Source organism: Miniopterus schreibersii (genome assembly GCF_964146895.1).
Source record: "Miniopterus schreibersii genome assembly, chromosome: 4".
Classification (NCBI taxonomy): domain Eukaryota; kingdom Metazoa; phylum Chordata; class Mammalia; order Chiroptera; family Miniopteridae; genus Miniopterus; species Miniopterus schreibersii.
Window position 1 is genome coordinate 81,841,406 of NC_138105.1, and position 17,569 is coordinate 81,858,974.

At 41.3% G+C, this 17,569-nt stretch overlaps 1 protein-coding gene across 3 annotated transcripts; it reads left to right on the plus strand.

Moving 5' to 3' along the window:
* The first annotated feature begins 1,119 nt into the window (after positions 1–1,119).
* On the plus strand, positions 1,120–16,956 carry SLC26A2 (solute carrier family 26 member 2). 3 transcript variants are annotated; one of them, XM_081137083.1, is made up of 5 exons: positions 1,239–1,377; positions 4,604–4,714; positions 6,706–6,889; positions 8,579–9,308; positions 10,279–16,956. In XM_081137083.1, the coding sequence occupies exons 4-5, from the start codon at positions 8,604–8,606 to the stop codon at positions 11,806–11,808; spliced, it is 2,235 nt and encodes a 744-aa protein (XP_080993209.1). In that variant the 5' UTR covers positions 1,239–1,377; positions 4,604–4,714; positions 6,706–6,889; positions 8,579–8,603; the 3' UTR covers positions 11,809–16,956. The 3 variants fall into 3 exon arrangements, with proteins under 3 accessions (XP_080993210.1, XP_080993208.1, XP_080993209.1); XM_081137082.1 differs by lacking the exon at positions 4,604–4,714 and having other exon boundaries at positions 1,142–1,377; XM_081137084.1 differs by lacking the exons at positions 4,604–4,714; positions 6,706–6,889 and having other exon boundaries at positions 1,120–1,377.
* Positions 16,957–17,569: the final 613 nt, after the last annotated feature.

Sequence of the window (17,569 nt, forward strand, 5' to 3'; positions counted from 1 at the left end):
TGAGAAGAATGAAGAGCTTAATATACACTCTTTGTCAAAATCAAATCTAAGACATGTTTTGAGACGCAAATTTAAAATGCCATATCTATTTTTAAGTTAAAAGCAGGTGCACTGGGGAAAATATAAAGATTCTTCAGAGAAAACCAGCAACACTCCATTGCAGTCTTGACTGAACGTTGAAAAAGACTGTCAAGCTCAACAGCTGACTGATGAGACTCTCGTTGAGATGTCTGTTCTTAGCTTTATTTTCAAAAGCATCAAAGTCATTCTGCTGGTAGGTTGTCAAATCTGCCTGGAATTACTGTTACGTTTCAGTCATATCTGTCTAATTCATGAAAAATCAAAAAAAAGCAAACCAAAAAACTACCAATAAACTTTGGCCTTTGACTTTTTCTCATAAAAACAACCAACCAACCAATATCAGAGGGTGGACCGTTCTGGCGCAGTAGGCTGTGACGGGCAGGGAATGCGCCCCTGAGGGGAGGGCGGGCCTCGAGGCTGAGACCCAGACCCGAGAAGCCTGTAACCAAAACTCAGGTCCCAGGCAGAGGCCTGGGTGGGCGGAGGGCCGGGCGGGAGGGAAGCGAGGGGGTGGAAGGAGCCAGGGTCTCGAGTATTCAGCCCCTTGGGGGTTTTAAAGGAGAGTTGGAATGACATTTTCTATTTACTTTACATTTTAATTTACATTTTAAAGGGAGCCCCTGGCTCCTGGGCCCTTCGACGGAGAATAAGTTACGCTCGGGTAGGAGCCTCTAACTTTCTCGCTGACCTTTCCCATTCAGGGCCCCCGTCTGTGAAGGGGGCGGGGAGGCACCGGGTCCCAGGAGTCGGAGACGGGGCCCGTCGCACACGCGGGGCCCCTCACGGCTCCCGGCGCAGCGCTTCCGCGGCGTCCCCGGCGCTTCTACCTCGCCTGGCTCTCCCTGCCCAGGCGGAGACCCCGGGAACGCCCACTCAGATGACGCAACAGGGCCCTCCCCCGAGAATCCGGGACGCGTGGCCCTTTCGGTCCAGGACAGCCAATCGCAGGCAGGAAAGCGGCCAGGGGACCGCACCCCGTCCAGCCCGGCCCAGCCATTGGCTGGGGGCCGCGTCTCTCGCCCACGGTGCCACGTGACTGCCGCGGCTCGCGCGTCTGCTCGCGATTAGCTTTCCGCGCCCCACCTCTGGTGCCGGGTCCCGGCGCCCCCGGGTCCCGGACGTCTCGGCCCCGCCTCCTCGGGGGCCGGAAGATGGGCGGGGAAGGGGGACGAGCGGGTAAAAGGGAGGCCGGTCCAGGGCCGGCATACACTGCCCGCGCGGTCCCGTGCCCTCCGCTCCGCGCTGTGGGGGACGCTGCTGGGGGCCTCGGCGCGCGGGGCGGCCCCGACCCCGGAGGTGAGAAGAGGGCAGGGGGCCCGAGAAGGGCGGGGGCGGGGGGAGCGACGCGGGCCTCCCCCAGGTCCGCCGGCTGCTCCTAGGGTCATCTTGGCTGTGTCCCAGGCGTGCGGGGAGGAAGCCCGGACCCACGGTGGCCGTGGACGTCGTGGCCCAGCCGTGGTCGGGGTTATGCCCCGCAGAGGCAGAGGCGAGGGAAGGGCAAGTGTCAAAGCCCCACTCCCCCGCCGGGTCCTCCTGGCCCTGCCCCTGGGGCTGAGGGCTTCCCTCCTCCCTCCAACCCACGTATCACGCCATGTGCCCTGCACCTCGCTGATAAAGGTGTTGCTCTTCGGACCGAGTCGTACGCAACCCAGATATCTGGGAGCAGGACCCGGGAGAATGAGCTGCCTCTCCCCCTCCTTCACAGATGGGGCAACTGAGGCCTGGACACCAGAGAGGACTTGGTGATCTTGGTTTTTAAAATCACACACCTGGTCACCTGGTTAAGTACAGATCAGGACCTGTGTGTATTTCTTGGAGATTCATGGACTAACTTGAAATTCTTTCAGGGATAGATGGGGACCCTGAAGGGACACAGAGAAGACCAGGGTCTTGCCTAGAATTACACAGCAAGTCATTTGCAGAGCTAGGACTTGTACTCCCAAACTCACAGAATATCAGACTGGGCCCTTGCCTTGCACAGATTGGGGACTATGGTGAGTTAGAAGCATTCAGGACCTAAACTCCTTTCTGGTACCTAGTCTAGTTCCAACCCCCATCCCACCCCTTTGTCCCTACGGCTCTGTATATGAAGCCTGAAACTAATGTGATATCCAATAATTGGGTTAAGCAGAAGTTCTTGTTTTAGGAAATAGCCAATAAGAAATGGAGAACCAAACCTGTTGGAAAGAAATGAGCTCACTTTTTTCCTTCAGGACTCTCAAAGGACAGAGACTAGTAACTGTCATTTATTGAGCAAATGCTAAATATCAGGCACTGTTCTAGGTACTTTACTTGTGTGAGCTTTACAACACCCTGCAAGTTAGGTGATGCTATCTATCCCCATTTTACAGGTGAGAAACTGATGCTGAATACAATGAAGTTTTTCACCCAGTGCCGTATTGCTGTTGAACAGTACAGCTGGGGTCTGATTAAGATCATACCCAGTATTTCTCCAAGTTTGGCCTTAAGCTCATTGGCTCAGAATCATCCAGGGTACAGAGTCTTAAATCTCATCCCTGAACTTGCCTGAGAACTTGCATTTTAATAGATCTCTGGTTTAATATCATTGTACTCACAGTGCTATAATGTGCTGCCTCCTAGGGGAAGATCTAGAAATGACAGGGCTTTGCAGAGATCTAGATTAGATTTATTAGGGGTGATTTTTGAGCATTGACATAACATTTAGTGAGCATAATCCCCCAGGCAGATGCTTGCCAAATTGTATAACTTCTTTACACAAGCTTGGTTATTGTGTGCAGGGAGTGGAGGGAGAGGGGTAACCCCCCCTTTTTTTTAACACACAGTTGTTAAATTATCCTTTTTCCATTCCTCAACAATACTTGCTAAGAATTTAATAAAACAGAGCAAGTTATTGCTCTCATGGGAAAGACAGACAATTAACAAAAGAGTAAATGCATGAGAGGAGATGGTGAGAGGGTCAGGGAGAAAAATAAAATAAAGCAAAGTAAAGGAGACAGGAGTGCAAGGCAGGGATGAGCTCTGGAGGGAGGCATGATGGTGGCAGTGATGCTATTTTATGTGTCCTGTCAAGGAAGGACCTGATTAAGGCAGCATTTGAGAGAAATTCTAGCATTCCAGTTAGATGGGCAGCAAAAGCAGATGAAGGCAAGAACCTCCTCAGCTTGCTTGACTATTGTCTGGAATACAAATTATTCTAACCAAAATGTAGCTACAGACAATCCTTTTACCAAACCTTCTTCAAGCAGTTTGTTCCCTTCACTAATTAAAATTAATAATAACTCAGAAATGAGTTGAGGACTTGGCCACAGAGTATTGCTTTAAACTAGCTCCTAAGACCTCTTAGCAAGGAAACAAACTTGGGGGCCATGTAGTATTTTAGAAAGAGAGTTAAGCTTGCAGATTGGAAGGTGAGGTTTGAGAATCTGGTCCTACCAGCTGAGCAAGTGACTAAATTTTTAATTTGCTCATATTAGAGAGAGGAATTCATACGCTGTTCCCAGATTTATTGAGGTAAATGGGAGATGTATATGAAATCTTTTTGAAAGCAGTGAATTACTATTTGCTGGAACTATTTAATTATTTGATCATGATTTTATATTAACTTGTTTTCTTCTTGGGTATTTTCTTTTCTTTATATTTGGCTTTATACTAGGATGAGTATGTCATAGTGCTTGTACTACTGATATAAGCATTATGGTGGTTCTTTTTGCATCACAGACATAACTGAACATTGCTAATAATTTGTGATAACGGAAAATAAGGAATATTTTTTTGTCTTCATTATATTTATTTGAAACTTCACCGAGATGTTTATTTCAATAAACATAGATACATAGCCATACATGTCAAATGTGAGGCGTCTCGTTAGTGCTGGGTTAGTTGGAAATGAGAATGACTTGGTGTTTGCCCTTAAATGAGAGGCATGTAAACGTAAGTGCTAAATAGTCACATGTAATACGTTGGGGAAGCACAGCCCAAGAAGTTTCAGCCCCCTTATCCTATGGCACTTGAGGTGGGCCTTAAAGGATTAGAAAAAGAACAAAGATGGAGATAGAAGGGAAAGGCATCCCAGACTAAAGAAAGAACACGAGCAAAAGCTCGTGATGCTTAAGGATGTAAAGGATGCTTAATGTATCATGAATGGGTGGCTGGGACACTGGTGTGTGGAAGGAAGCAAAAGAAAGGCAATTTTAGGCTCATTCATAGAAGACCATACTAAAGTTTTTAGACTAAATTCAGTAGGAGGTGGGAAGCCATTGCAGATTTTTCAGGAGTATACCTAAATGATTTGGTCTCGTGTTGTAATGAATGCTTCTTTTGAAGAAGAGGCAGCATAGCATAGTGGTTAAAAATGCATGTTCAGTTAAGTGTTTAAGGCTAAAGGATGTCTGCAACTTTCAAGTAGTTCAGGGGAAGGAAAAAACCCCCAAATAAGCCTGTGTGTATGGAGAGTGCAAAAGTGCAGATGTAGCAAAACATCAACAATTGGTGAATTGTTAAATAGGTAAACTGTGAATAGACCTGTGTTCCTTTCGTTCAGCTTTTCTGAAGATATGACAAGTTTCAGCATAAGCATTCCGGAGACAGAAGAGAGTCTGTTTGAATAAGACAGGCTTTGGTCCCAGGCATGATTCCCCTGCTTACAAGCAGTGTGAGTACTGGAAAATTATTTCCAAACTGCGCAGGCCTACTTATTCCAGCCTTACTCTCGTGTAACGGATTTTTCCATGTAAGAGAAGAGACTTTTTGGTAGATGACTTGTTCATGTAATAGCAGGTTAATGTTAAGACTTCAGGTTTTCCACAAATTATTTATATTGAGGTTATTTTCTATGGTTCCTATTTATTTCCTCTTCTCTGTCTTCTTTTGGATTACTTAATATTTTCTGTGATTCCATTTTTTCTATTTTGTTGATATATTAGCCATGACTATTATCAATGGGATTGCTTGAGGGTTTATAGTATGCATCTTTAATTTATAACAGCCAACCTTCAAGTGTATAGTATAATACACTCCATTTAATGTATAGTATAAGAATTTTACAATATTATGTTTTCTCCCCTCCTGCTTTTGTGTATGTGAGTGTGTTAAAATATATATTACATAAATGGGCTATTTTAACCATTTTTAAGTGTACAATTCAGTGGCATTAAGTACATTCACAATGTTATATAACTAGCACTACCATCTATTTCCAAAACTTGAAACAGAAACTCTAACTATTAAGCAATCTTCATTCTCCCCAGCCCCTGGTAACTAGTAATCTATTTTCTATATCTATAAATTTGCCCATTCTAGATATTTCATATAAGTGGAATCATACAATATTTATTCTTTTGTTTGGCTTCTTTCACTCAGCATAATGGTTTCCCCCTCCCATTCTTCCTGCTATTTTCATACATTTTACTTTGTAAGCTATGAACAAAATGCATTTCTAGTTTTGCTTTGAAAGTTATCTTTTAGAGGAATTAAAGATTTTTTTAAATTAAAAGATGAATTTTATTTTATCTTCATATGTTCTATTCTTGTTATATATTGTATAGACCTGGGTTTCTTCTGTCTGGTATACTTTTATATAGTAGTGCTGGTCTCCCAGCATTAAGTCCTTTTAGTGTTTGTTTGTCTGAGAAAGTTTATTTCTCCATCTTTTAAAATATATTTTCTCGCCCGGCCGGGCGTGGCTCAGCGGTTGAGCATCGACCTGGGATCCAGGCGATCGGGGTTCGATTCCTGGTCAGGGCACATGCCCAGTTGTTGGCTTGATCAGTGACTCTCTCATCATTGATGTTTCTACCTCTCCCTCTCCCTCTCCTTTCCTCTCTCTGAAATCAATAAAGATATATAAATAAATAAATAAATAAATAAATAAATAAATAAATAAATAAATAAATAAATAAAAATAAAATAAAATATATTTTCTCTGGGTATAGAATTCTGGGTTGATAGTTACATTTCTGTGATAAGGATATCTTCTGGGTTGTATGATTCCCAATAAGAAGTCTGTTTATATTCTTATATTTGTTCCTGTGTACATAATGTGTGTGTTTTTCTTTGGCCGTCTTTAGGATTTTATCTTTGTCTTTTGTTTTTAGCAGCTTGAATATAAAATGTATAGATGTGGGGTTTTGTTTTATTTATTTAATCTTCTTGGTATTCTCTGAGATTCTTAGATGTATAGTTTTCTGTCTGTCATTAATTTTGGAAGATTTTTGGCCATTTTGTCTTCAAATATTTCTTCTGCCTATTTTCTGTCTTTTCCTTTTGGAATTCTAATTATGCATATGTTAGATTGTTTAATATGTCCCACAGCTCTTACATGCTCTCTTACATTACTGTTACTGATTTTTAAATAAAATTCTGTTTTTCTCTTTTTGTTCAGTTTAGACAATTTCTATTGACCTAGCTTCAGTTTCATTAATTCTTTCCTTGGCTCTGTCAAGTTTACTGATGATTGTGTCAAAGGCATTCTTTATTTCTGTTTCTGTGTTTTTCAGCATTTCAGTTTGATTCTTTCTTACAGTTTCCATCACTCTTCTGTGCTTTCTAGTATTAATTTTTATCTTTTTCCTTACCAGATAGCAGCCATATAGGGCAAGATGTGGATTTTGTTAGTTTTTCTTATGCCTTTCTTGCATATCTTAGGTTTGGAAAAGCCTTTTGACCCAGAAATCACCAAAAGTTGTTCCAAAATAGAATGACAGAACATAAGAAGTACACTTGGAGTAGGTAGGCCTGAAAGTGGAAGTGAGAAGAGGGTTACACGGTGGTTGCATTGAGGAATGAAGACCTGCGGTGTGTATCCACCAGTCTGATTGACTTGCTCAGGGTAAGTGGCCATCTAAATCTATTTCTTTTTTTCCCTTATCCTGTTCAGAACAAGACAATCAGAGTAACTATTATTTTACTCTTTTTTAGTGGGATGGCCCTTCATCCTAAACAAAATTAATGTGGGTTACTTTTCCATATCTTGTGCTCTTAAATGAGTTGTGGGTCCTGGATTCTGACATCTTAGTAATGTCAGGTTTATAGAACTTCACAAGGGCCTATTTTTCTTTCAGTTCCAAAACAGAAAGCTTCCTGAGTCCTCTGTCTACTGTGTTTTCTCTCTCTGGCTGTAGTCATAAATTTGTTTATTCATTTATTCTTTCATTCATTCAAACATTTGGCAAGCCTGTTCTCTTAGAGTTACTAAGTTATATTCATTGATGACTACAATGGTCAGCAAGATGCCCCTTCCTCCAGGAGCTGGAGAGACTCCTACTTAACAAGTACAAGGATGTGTGTAGTACTGTAGCGGGAGTGCAGAATGCCATGGGACATAAAGGGTGGAATGATTCATCGGGACTAGGAGAGATTGGTCAGTGCTTTGTATAAGAGGTTGCATTTTAACTGGGCTTTAAAAACGATTAGGATCTTGACAGGCAGAGGAGGTGGATGGCCATGCTGAGTTCAGCAAGCAGCCAACACAAAGACACTGATTTGTAAAGTATTTGGTAAAAAGTCTCTTCCTTTGAGAGCCTGTTGCTTTTCCCTCCTCTTTCACTCTTATTACAAGATTTTTTGTTGTTGTTTCTCGCTCCCCCTTTTTTGGTTAATTTTACCTTCTTCATTTTCCTGTAGTTGTTAGTGGAAGACCTTATGGCACTAGTTCTGTAGCTCAGGACCCAGAGATGCAGGATCACCTGGTTAACCTCCAAGTGGAAGTGCAGGGCCACACTATACTTCTATTTAGAGTGTGGCCTTAGAATAGGAAAGCGAATCTTCATTTGCACCAACAGAGCTGATATGACTCCGTGCTAGAAGACAGTAGAAGAGACCAAAACTTCCAGAGCATATAGAGGACACTTGCCCAATCAGCCCACCCCATGTTCTTGACATCTGTTTGCTTCAACAATCTCTTATCAACCTCTCTCTACTCTTTCCTACCAAGCAAAGGAATGGTGTTCAAAGACCTAAATTCATTCCGCCCTAGCTTCTTTCTTTTTCCAAAACCATTTATTTTTACTCTTTCACTTGCTCTTTCTTCTTTATGTTTATTTTCAACAATTAGGGAGTTATTTACAGAGTCCCCCCAAATCATCTTTCTTGTTTCAGGAACTTGCAGGTAGGGTGAAAGTTTGGGACCAGATTCTATTTTGCAGTATATCTGGGAGTGAGAAACCTGAAAAGAAGACAGTTGATGGCATATAGAAAGGAGGAAATAGGCCACCCTGATACCTTTTCTGGAGAAAAAACTATGGGGGGGATCCAGGCAGGCATGGAGAAAAATCCTTGAATGATTTATACTCTCAAAAAGTCCTGTATCCAGGGAATTATTTGCTTTGACTTGGATGTTTATGGTCTGTTTGTTTTTTTCTGACGAAGACAAATGAGGCTTTACTAAGGAAAGTGACTGTAAGATACCTACCTCAAAACTGAACTCCTCTTAACGCTCATGAATGACAGGTAGGGCTCTTAAAATGTTGTGCACTGACAGTTACTTAATCAGCTAACTCTGGTATTTTCTCTGCGGTAGGAGGCTAAAGCATCTCTGTCCAGAAATGTCTTCGGAAAGTACAGAACAACATGACCTGTCACCCAAGGACTCACTTGAAGGAAATGGACAATACAGCGCTCCGTCTAGGATCCGCGTGGAGCTTGAAAGGGAATCGAGTCCTGACTTTCAGCAATTTGAGGCCACTAATCAATGCAGACATTATCCTAGGATCCACGTGGAGCCTCGAGAGAAATCAAATACCAACTTTAAGCAATTTGCCATCAAAAAACTACGGAAGAGTTGCCAGTGCAGCCCAACCAAAGCAAAAAATACAATTTTTGGTTTCCTTCCTGTTTTGCAGTGGCTCCCAAAATACAATCTGAAGAAAAACATTTTAGGAGATGTGATGTCCGGTTTGATTGTGGGTATCTTGTTGGTGCCTCAGTCCATTGCTTATTCCCTTTTAGCTGGCCAAGAACCGATCTATGGTCTGTACACATCTTTTTTTGCCAGCATCATTTATTTCCTACTGGGGACTTCCCGTCACATCTCTGTGGGCATTTTTGGAATACTGTGCCTTATGATTGGTGAGGTAGTTGACCGAGAACTAAACAAAGCTGGCTTTGACACTGCCCATATTGCCCCGCCCTTAGGAATGGTTTGGAATGGGAGCACACCATTAAACCAGACATCCGAAAGGATATGTGACAGAAGTTGCTATGCAATTGCAGTGGGCAGCACTGTAACCTTTATGGCTGGAGTTTATCAGGTAAGAAACAATGGAATGAGTGGTTGTTTCTGATAAAAGAAATCACTATGCATGAACTCTCAGATCTGTAACGGATCTTAGATATCACAATAATTAAAGCTATTATTTATTGAATGCTCAGGATGTATGAGAGGTAGAGCCAAAATTCAAACCCTGGTTTGACACTCTAGGTAAGATAAGGCTGCGTCTCTTTTCTCAACCCTAGGCTGCCTCTTAACCAATGAATTTCAGTCAGCCAAATTTTAATTATTTGGTTGTAAGAAATTAGACCAGAAAGGGACCCTAGACTGCCTAATACAACTCCTTGATTTTATATGTCAAAAAACATTGCTGAGTCAGCCTTAACAGGTAGGCAGGAATAGTAACAGAATGGGGATTAGGAGAGGAGGAGTGTGGGAGTTTTTCAAACTATGGGTGACCAGCCCCCCTTTCCTTTAGAATTGCTAGATAGTAGTTGGACTTGCAGAGGGAAAAAGTTGAGGAACACTGTATTATCAACCAGGAGAAAGGATTAGAAATGAAATTCTTCTTGGGTCTCCCATAGAACCTGTTAATCTGCCATTCTCATCATGCCCCTGCCTTTGAGCATCCAGGAGTCAGTGCCAGCATTAACACTCTGTTACAGGCAATTGAAACCAATAAGGGAAGGGAAGAGTAGCTCACTTTATTTGGTGCTTGGATGAGGAGAGGGAGTGGTGTACAGAGTTGTTTTAAGAGTTTAAGAAGGTAGGAATCCTAAATTCTTGTCTCACCTGGGCTAATGAGTAACAGTGTGCTTAGCCCTCTGAGTGTCAGTGAAATGAACCCTGTCTCTAAAACGAGAGGATTGATGCATGAGTGCGTTTTTCTCTAGCTCTGACATTCTGTGATGCTCTGATAGTATATCTCCGTACAAAAAATGCCGGGGGTAATACAGGATTTAGAGGCTCCTATCCACTTATATTTAACACTTGTATATCCTTCCTTCCAGGTAGCGATGGGCTTCTTTCAAGTGGGCTTTGTTTCTGTCTACCTCTCAGATGCCTTGCTGAGTGGATTTGTCACTGGTGCCTCCTTCACTATTCTTACATCTCAGGCCAAGTATCTCCTTGGGCTCAGCCTTCCTCGGAGTAATGGTGTGGGCTCACTCATTACTACTTGGATACATATCTTCAGAAGCATCCATAAGACCAATGTCTGTGATCTCATCACCAGCCTTTTATGCCTTTTGGTTCTTTTGCCAACCAAAGAACTCAATGAGCACTTCAAGTCCAAGCTTAAGGCACCGATTCCTACCGAACTCATTGTCGTCGTGGCAGCGACGTTAGCCTCCCATTTTGGAAAACTAAATGAGAAATACAATACCAGTGTTGCTGGACACATTCCCACTGGGTTCATGCCACCCAAAGCACCGGACTGGAACTTAATTCCTAGTGTGGCTACAGATGCAATAGCTATGTCTATCATTGGTTTTGCCATCACTGTGTCACTTTCTGAGATGTTTGCCAAGAAACACGGCTACGCGGTCAGAGCTAACCAGGAAATGTATGCGCTCGGCTTCTGCAACATCGTCCCTTCCTTCTTCCACTGCTTTACGACTAGCGCAGCTCTCGCGAAGACGCTGGTTAAAGAATCGACAGGCTGCCAAACTCAGCTTTCTGGCGTGGTAACTGCTCTGGTTCTCTTGTTGGTCCTCCTGGTAATAGCTCCTTTATTCTATTCCCTTCAGAAAAGTGTCCTCGGTGTGATCACAATTGTAAATCTCCGGGGAGCTCTATGTAAATTTAAGGATCTGCCCAAGATGTGGAGGGTTAGCAGAATGGATACAGTTATCTGGTTTGTCACTATGCTGTCCTCTGCACTGATAAGTACTGAAATGGGCCTGCTTATTGGAGTTTGTTTTTCTATGTTTTGCGTCATCCTTCGTTCTCAGAAGCCAAAGAGTTCATTGCTTGGCTTGGTGGAAGAGTCAGAAATTTTTGAATCCGTGTCTGCTTACAAAAACCTTCAGGCTAAGCCGGGCATCAAGGTTTTCCGCTTTGTAGCCCCTCTGTACTACATAAACAAAGAATGTTTTAAATCTGCATTATACAAAAAAACTCTCAACCCAATCTTAGTAAAGGCAGCTCAGAAGAAGGCAGCAAAGAGAAAGCTCAAAAAGGAAACAGTGACTCTCAGTGGACTCCAGGATGAAGTTTCAGTGCAACTTTCCCACGATCCCGTGGAACTCCATACCATAGTGATTGACTGCAGCGCAATCCAATTTTTAGATACAGCAGGGATCCATACGCTGAAGGAAGTTCGCAGAGATTATGAAGCCATTGGCATACAAGTTCTGCTGGCTCAGTGCAATCCCTCTGTGAAGGATTCCCTGGCCCGGGGAGAGTATTGCGAAAAGGAAAACGAAAACCTTTTTTATAGTGTATATGAAGCGATAGCTTTTGCAGAAGAATCTCAAAATCTGAAAGGAACCTGTATTCCCAATGGTCTGAGTCTTTCCAGTGATCAGCTGGATAAGTAGGTGGAAGGAGGAAGAATGTCTGGCCAATAGCAGCTTGCACACTTGAAATTTTAACCTGTTGACTAGACATTATCCTTCCTTCGAAGCTGATGGCCTTTGTAGATACACAGATGCAGCAGAGCTCCTAGTTAGGATCAGAAAGAAGGAGATATCGTGGTTCTATGCTTTCTTGCAGATAGGAATTATTCTTGAAATTAAGTATCTATTGAGGTGAACTGTGAAGTAGCCCTTACACTTAATGACCATCCTCTTTGAGGAGATATGTATTTGGACTCTTCCTTCTTCACGGGGTAAAGGGGGGTGAAGTTGGCATTTTACATGAGAAGTGCTGGAGCCTACATCATATGGCTTTTTGGAGAGAGAGTGGAAAGGAGGCAGGAAAAGAATGTTGTGTCTGCTATTGTACCAGCAAGTCAAGAGACCTCTGGGAGCCCAAGGTAATAACTACACAAATTTCTTATTTGTACTTCTGCATACCCAGTTTCTGCTTCCCAAATGGCAGTAGGATCTTTGGCTTTTAATAGGAAAGCACCATTCCTTTCCTTAAGGCAGGGAACCGTGGGCACAGGCCCATCAGGAGTCTGATGGCTGGGTATGTTTTTGAAATCCTACCAGTCAATTTCACATTATACAGGACACTCTTTGTAAATCATTTGATGTTTTTGGTCATGCCTTTTTGTTCAGGGTAAGTAGGTAAGCAAAGAGCTTTTCATAACTAGCAAAAATAATGGGAATCCTCCCTCTCTTTTCTGTGATCTCTGTCTATCCGTTTCTGAGTATTTCTCTACCACTGAGCTCTATTTTAGCTTTCAGTAATTCAGTGTATTTTCCATGGAATCTCTCCTAAACTGCTGTGTCTGATTACCAGTGACAAGCTTGCCAGATAAAAGGCAGAATGCTGACTGCAATTCTATACAACATTTTAAATGAGCTTGAGGCAAACTGTTAAGGACAGATTGCAAATAGGAATGATTGACAATTTCCCTTAAGAATTTGTTTACTTAGCAGTGATTTTTTTTTTTCTTCCCATGGCATTTTAGCAGGGGTCAGTTGGAGACTGACAGTCTTTCTCGAATAGAAGTTACTGTTCATCTTTCCTCTGCAAGAAAAATTTATTGTAACCAACAGAAAAGAATGCACAGAAGCTTCCATAGGAGCATCAATAATTAATTTGTAGATGTTTTAGTGAAAACAAAGCTAATGTTACTGCCATGAACCCTGTTGATTTACAACAATTATTGATAATAGTGACAGCTTTGAACTTTTTGGGCCACCTAAAACTATTGTGCAAGAGGATTTAGAAGTGTCACATTCATACAACCCAGTTATTTATGATAGCTGGCCACAGGTTGTGGCTGTAGAGAGAGTTCCTTTTGAAAAGCAAGAATGTCTGACATTGGATGCTTAGAGTTCTGTATCTGGACCTTGATAGGCTAGAAAAAACCAGCTTTTCCAAAATTAGGACTAGGATACTCATTTATGTGAGATTGAAACATTTACCCACACCATTTAAAACAATAATATTTGCAAAAGTGCAATATCATTTTTTAACCTGCTCCTACATTCTTGCTTTCTGCCCCCAAGCCAGGTTTGAATCCAGACCATTATAGATGTCTAATGCTGTGTGACAGAGTAGAGTACATGTTTAAGACAACTCTATAATTTAGCAAACACTAGCACGGAAAAAACAAAAAAAGTCCAAAGAATTTGAAAAACCCCTTAGAAGAATGGGGTAACAGAATTTGACCTTTACCTAACATTTCTCTCCATATGTGGATATCAACAATTCTGGAGCTTTATGCATTTAGCAAAGTCTTGAATTGTGCTCTGGTTTGTCCCTCTCCCACCCAAACAAGAGATTCTGCTTTTGGTTGCAAGTTATAAAAACATTTAAGATTTCACTGGAATTTATATCTTACCCTTTCTGCTTGGGTCTAGGTCAGCCTATGTGTACACGTTTTAAAATTTTTTTGCTGGTATTTAAAGAGATCAAGCATGAAACCAAAGCTTAATTCACCAGCAAAACTAATGTTTTCATTTCCTTTGCTTTCTTACCCAAAGCCTTGAATTTTTAGTTCATTAGGTGATATTTTACAAGCTTATTAAGGTTCAAAAATATCTTGTTTACTCTAAATTTCATGTCTAAGTGAAATATTTTTTCAGTGCTTATTGACAAATGTACAAAATTCTGAATATCTTAAAATGGTCACTTAATTGAAATGTATTGTGTACACACATTAAAATGTAAGTTAAAAATGTACAACCTTATTTATTTTTAGATTTGCTACAGTCAGAGGGGTGGAGGGTGCCCATGCACAAAGAGACTAAGGATTGACATTCAAGAGATGGGTGAAAGGAATAAACCATTGAAAAGAATCCCTTACCAAACAAAGGAGGAAACAGAGGGACTCAATGGAATAGGACCCAGTCCCTGGTTAGCCCCACACAGCAGTAGGGAGGTCAGGATTAGGAGCCACACCTTAGTTTGAGAGCAAGGTCAAAACTGGGTTCTGTTTCTAGAAAGAGAGGGGCACAGATTCACCAGAGGTGAAAGAGCTGAGGAGCATGCAGTAGCCAGCCTTGGGACAAAAGCCCAGGTTGACCTACTCTGGAACACTAGTGACGACAGTACTGTCTGTGCCTCTGATGGCGGTAAAATGGACAGATATCTAGTTGACAATTACTTTTTAAACTTTTAAATTAGGACCAAAGGAAAACAAGATTTGGGTAGTCTGACTTACTTTTTTAAACAATAGTAGACATTGAAGCCAAATTTGTTGCTAAATTTAGAGTATGATAAATGGTGATCTTTTAAACATGTATTGTGTTCTCTCAGTAATTTGTCATTTAAGAACACATTGTCTGGGTGTTAGCTCTGACCTTAGAAAGGGGCTGCAGTGAATTTCTTGGGAACTTAAAATTGAGTCTAGGAGTTATAATGATAAATTCAAGGTCTATGATCCTTATTAATGTTTTTAATGAATGGTTTTCCTCTGTGTAGTGCAGGGGTGGGGAACTCTCGCCCATGGGCTGTATGTGGCCTGAGAAATCATTTGGTCTGACCCTATCAAGGCAATCACAGGCAGGACTCAAAATTCAATAAATCTAGGAGCTTTTTTCATAGCTAATTTTTAAGTTGGTAATTTTGTATGGCCCTTGAATGATGTTATAAATATCTAAGTGGCCCTTGGTAGAAAAAAGGTCCCCCACCCCTGATATAGTGCTACAGATGAGCTGTAGGTTCTTTTTGCATTGATGTAGATAATTCCTCAAACACTTCCTGAGGATCTATGCAAAAGTCTAGGGCTCTGCCAGATGCTGCAACGATGATACTAAATCCAGTAGGGGGCTGTATGGTAACCCTTCTGGGTGACACACAGTGGTGCTTGGAGGTGCTTTATGGAGGAGTTGAGCTGAGCCTGGACTGAGGTCTGAGCAGGAGGCAAGCAACTGAGGCAGGGATGCCTTGGTCTATTCAGAGAATGATTTTACAGTGACATGGTAAAAACTCAATTGATAGGATTTAGACTTTACCTAATTTTTCTGTTCTTTAATGTTTCTCTCTTATTTTTTCCTCTAATGTTTTCTTTATCTGTTCTAGTGATGCTTTATTTGAAACTGGGCTTAAAAACTGCAAAAGGAGGAAATTGGATCTAGAAAGTTCTTAGGCTCAGAAGTAATTTGGCTTTATTTTTTGTATAAAGATTTTTGTTTGTTTTTGTTTCAAATTATAAGAGAAAGTTTATTTAGAAAGTTACAGAGGTAGTAGAAGTGAGCCAGCTGGGCTGCCTGGGCCCACGAAACAAGTTACAGAAGCAAAAGAAGGGCCCTTGGAGCTTAGGAGAGAGAAAGGCAAAGGTAACTACCTAGAGGGAAGTGGGGGACAGGCATGCTCCCCAGAGGGACAGCACCAGTATAAAGATTGTAGATAATCATAAATGGAATCATTAATCTGAGTGCTAACAACAACAATTTCTAATTATAATGGAACAGGCCAAAATAATACACCAGCTGGTTTGTTATCATAGCCTATTATTAAGGTAAAATTCTATTGAAATACTGTAACTTAAAGGTACATTTTAGTTTTTAAAAATACATATATTAGTAACTAGGAATGAAGAATTTAGATGTGGGAGTGGGGGAGATTTATTTTTATAAGGTAATTTTTATCCTGACAAGGACTATTTTTTTAAAAGTGTTTTGCACTTCAAATTTTAAAGTAAACATGTTAAATACAGTTAGGAAAGTTAATAAGCATTATTCAATTGTGGGGGTGGTGGTGTGTATTTTCTTTTCCTCCTCGTGATATAAAATAGGAAGGAGAGATTGAATTGTGAAAACTGGAATAATGGAGGACACCAGATGCCTTTACTGGAGATACCATGTTTGTAAGTCTACACTGGATCCATGTATATAACCTTTCTTGGACTTGAGTCATGATTCTGAAAAAGGCCAAATAATCACAATCTTATTACAAAATACCAGTGACTGAATTTCTAACTGAAGATTTTTTAGTTGGCAAACAGACAAGCAGCCTAAGCCAGAAAGGATTTTTAACTGCAGGTTTAATAAACTTATTTTAAGGAGTCCTCTACCCCTGCCACATTCCCCATCCCTAAAATAATTAGGTAATACTTGGAGTGGAATGGCTATTGTCTTTTCATTCAAATCCGTTGGAAAATTATTGTTTGAATTCTGATGCTGCCATGACTTCTCAAAAATCAGTGTGAACAAACCAGTTTATATAAAATGCTACCTTTTTGTCTCCTTTGCAATTTAATATACAAATCAAGACAATATCAAGGTGACACATGAATGAACTCAAATTCTGAGTCTCATCACTTCACCAAAAAAGTATACTGCCCTCTTCCCCCCAATTATTCAAGACCAGTAACTTTTAAGAACGTGTTTTATACCACATATATCTTTTTTAAAGCAAGTGCCTTGATGCTATTCCACATAAATCATGCTTAACTCTCTATGGAATGAAGATGAGTTATGACTGCAGCCTATTGCAGGAGAGGGGGAGTAGGTTACTAGCAGATCCTTTTCTGCTGGAAGGATATGTTCATGATGATTACTACGTAAGATCCTATATGTGTTGAAATCTAGAGGTGGTATGTCATTTGCTAATAAATTGTTATGCTAATAAAATATTCTGTGTCTAAATTATTTAAGTGCAAGATGGGGTTCTAACTAAGAAGTACATTTAGGTCACCAGTGAGCTTAAAATACCATCTTTTTACCTTCAGAGTGATTTAGTCATTAATTTTCCCTAACTGTAAAAGAGGATCTGTCCTTATAGAAAGCCATAAAGCATAAAGAAACCCGATTCTTCCTGTTTGCTTGTGGCTCTGAGGAGTAGGTCAACCCTCGGGGGGACTCTTTTCCATCTGCGAAGAGGGAAGGAGGATAGATTGAGGACTCTTCCAGTTTTCATGTGCTATGTCTCTGTTATGTACTGTGCTGGAATCAGAAACCCAAATCTGACTTATGTTTTACCCTGCCCAACTCTGCATTTAAGTAAGTGAATTCTGAATCACATTTTTTTTCATTAGTCAATTGAGGCTAACACCTTATACCGACTAAGAGAACTGGGAGTGGAATTCCTAACTGGAGCACAACACTGTGAGGGATAATCTGCACCCTACCATCTCCCATGTCTTCAGTGAAGCCTCTCCCCACATGTCCTCCCCTTTCTACATCTCTCAACTCTGTGGGAGAGGTGGAAGTGTGGATACAGGGGTAAGGACAGTTCTCA

Coding starts and splice junctions, on each gene's coding strand:
- SLC26A2 (XM_081137084.1), top strand. CDS start 8,604: ATGTCTTCGGAAAGTACAGAACAACATGACCTGTCACCCAAGGACTCA. Junction 9,309..10,278: donor TTATGGCTGGAGTTTATCAG/GTAAGAAACAAT, acceptor CCTTCCTTCCAG/GTAGCGATGGGCTTCTTTCA.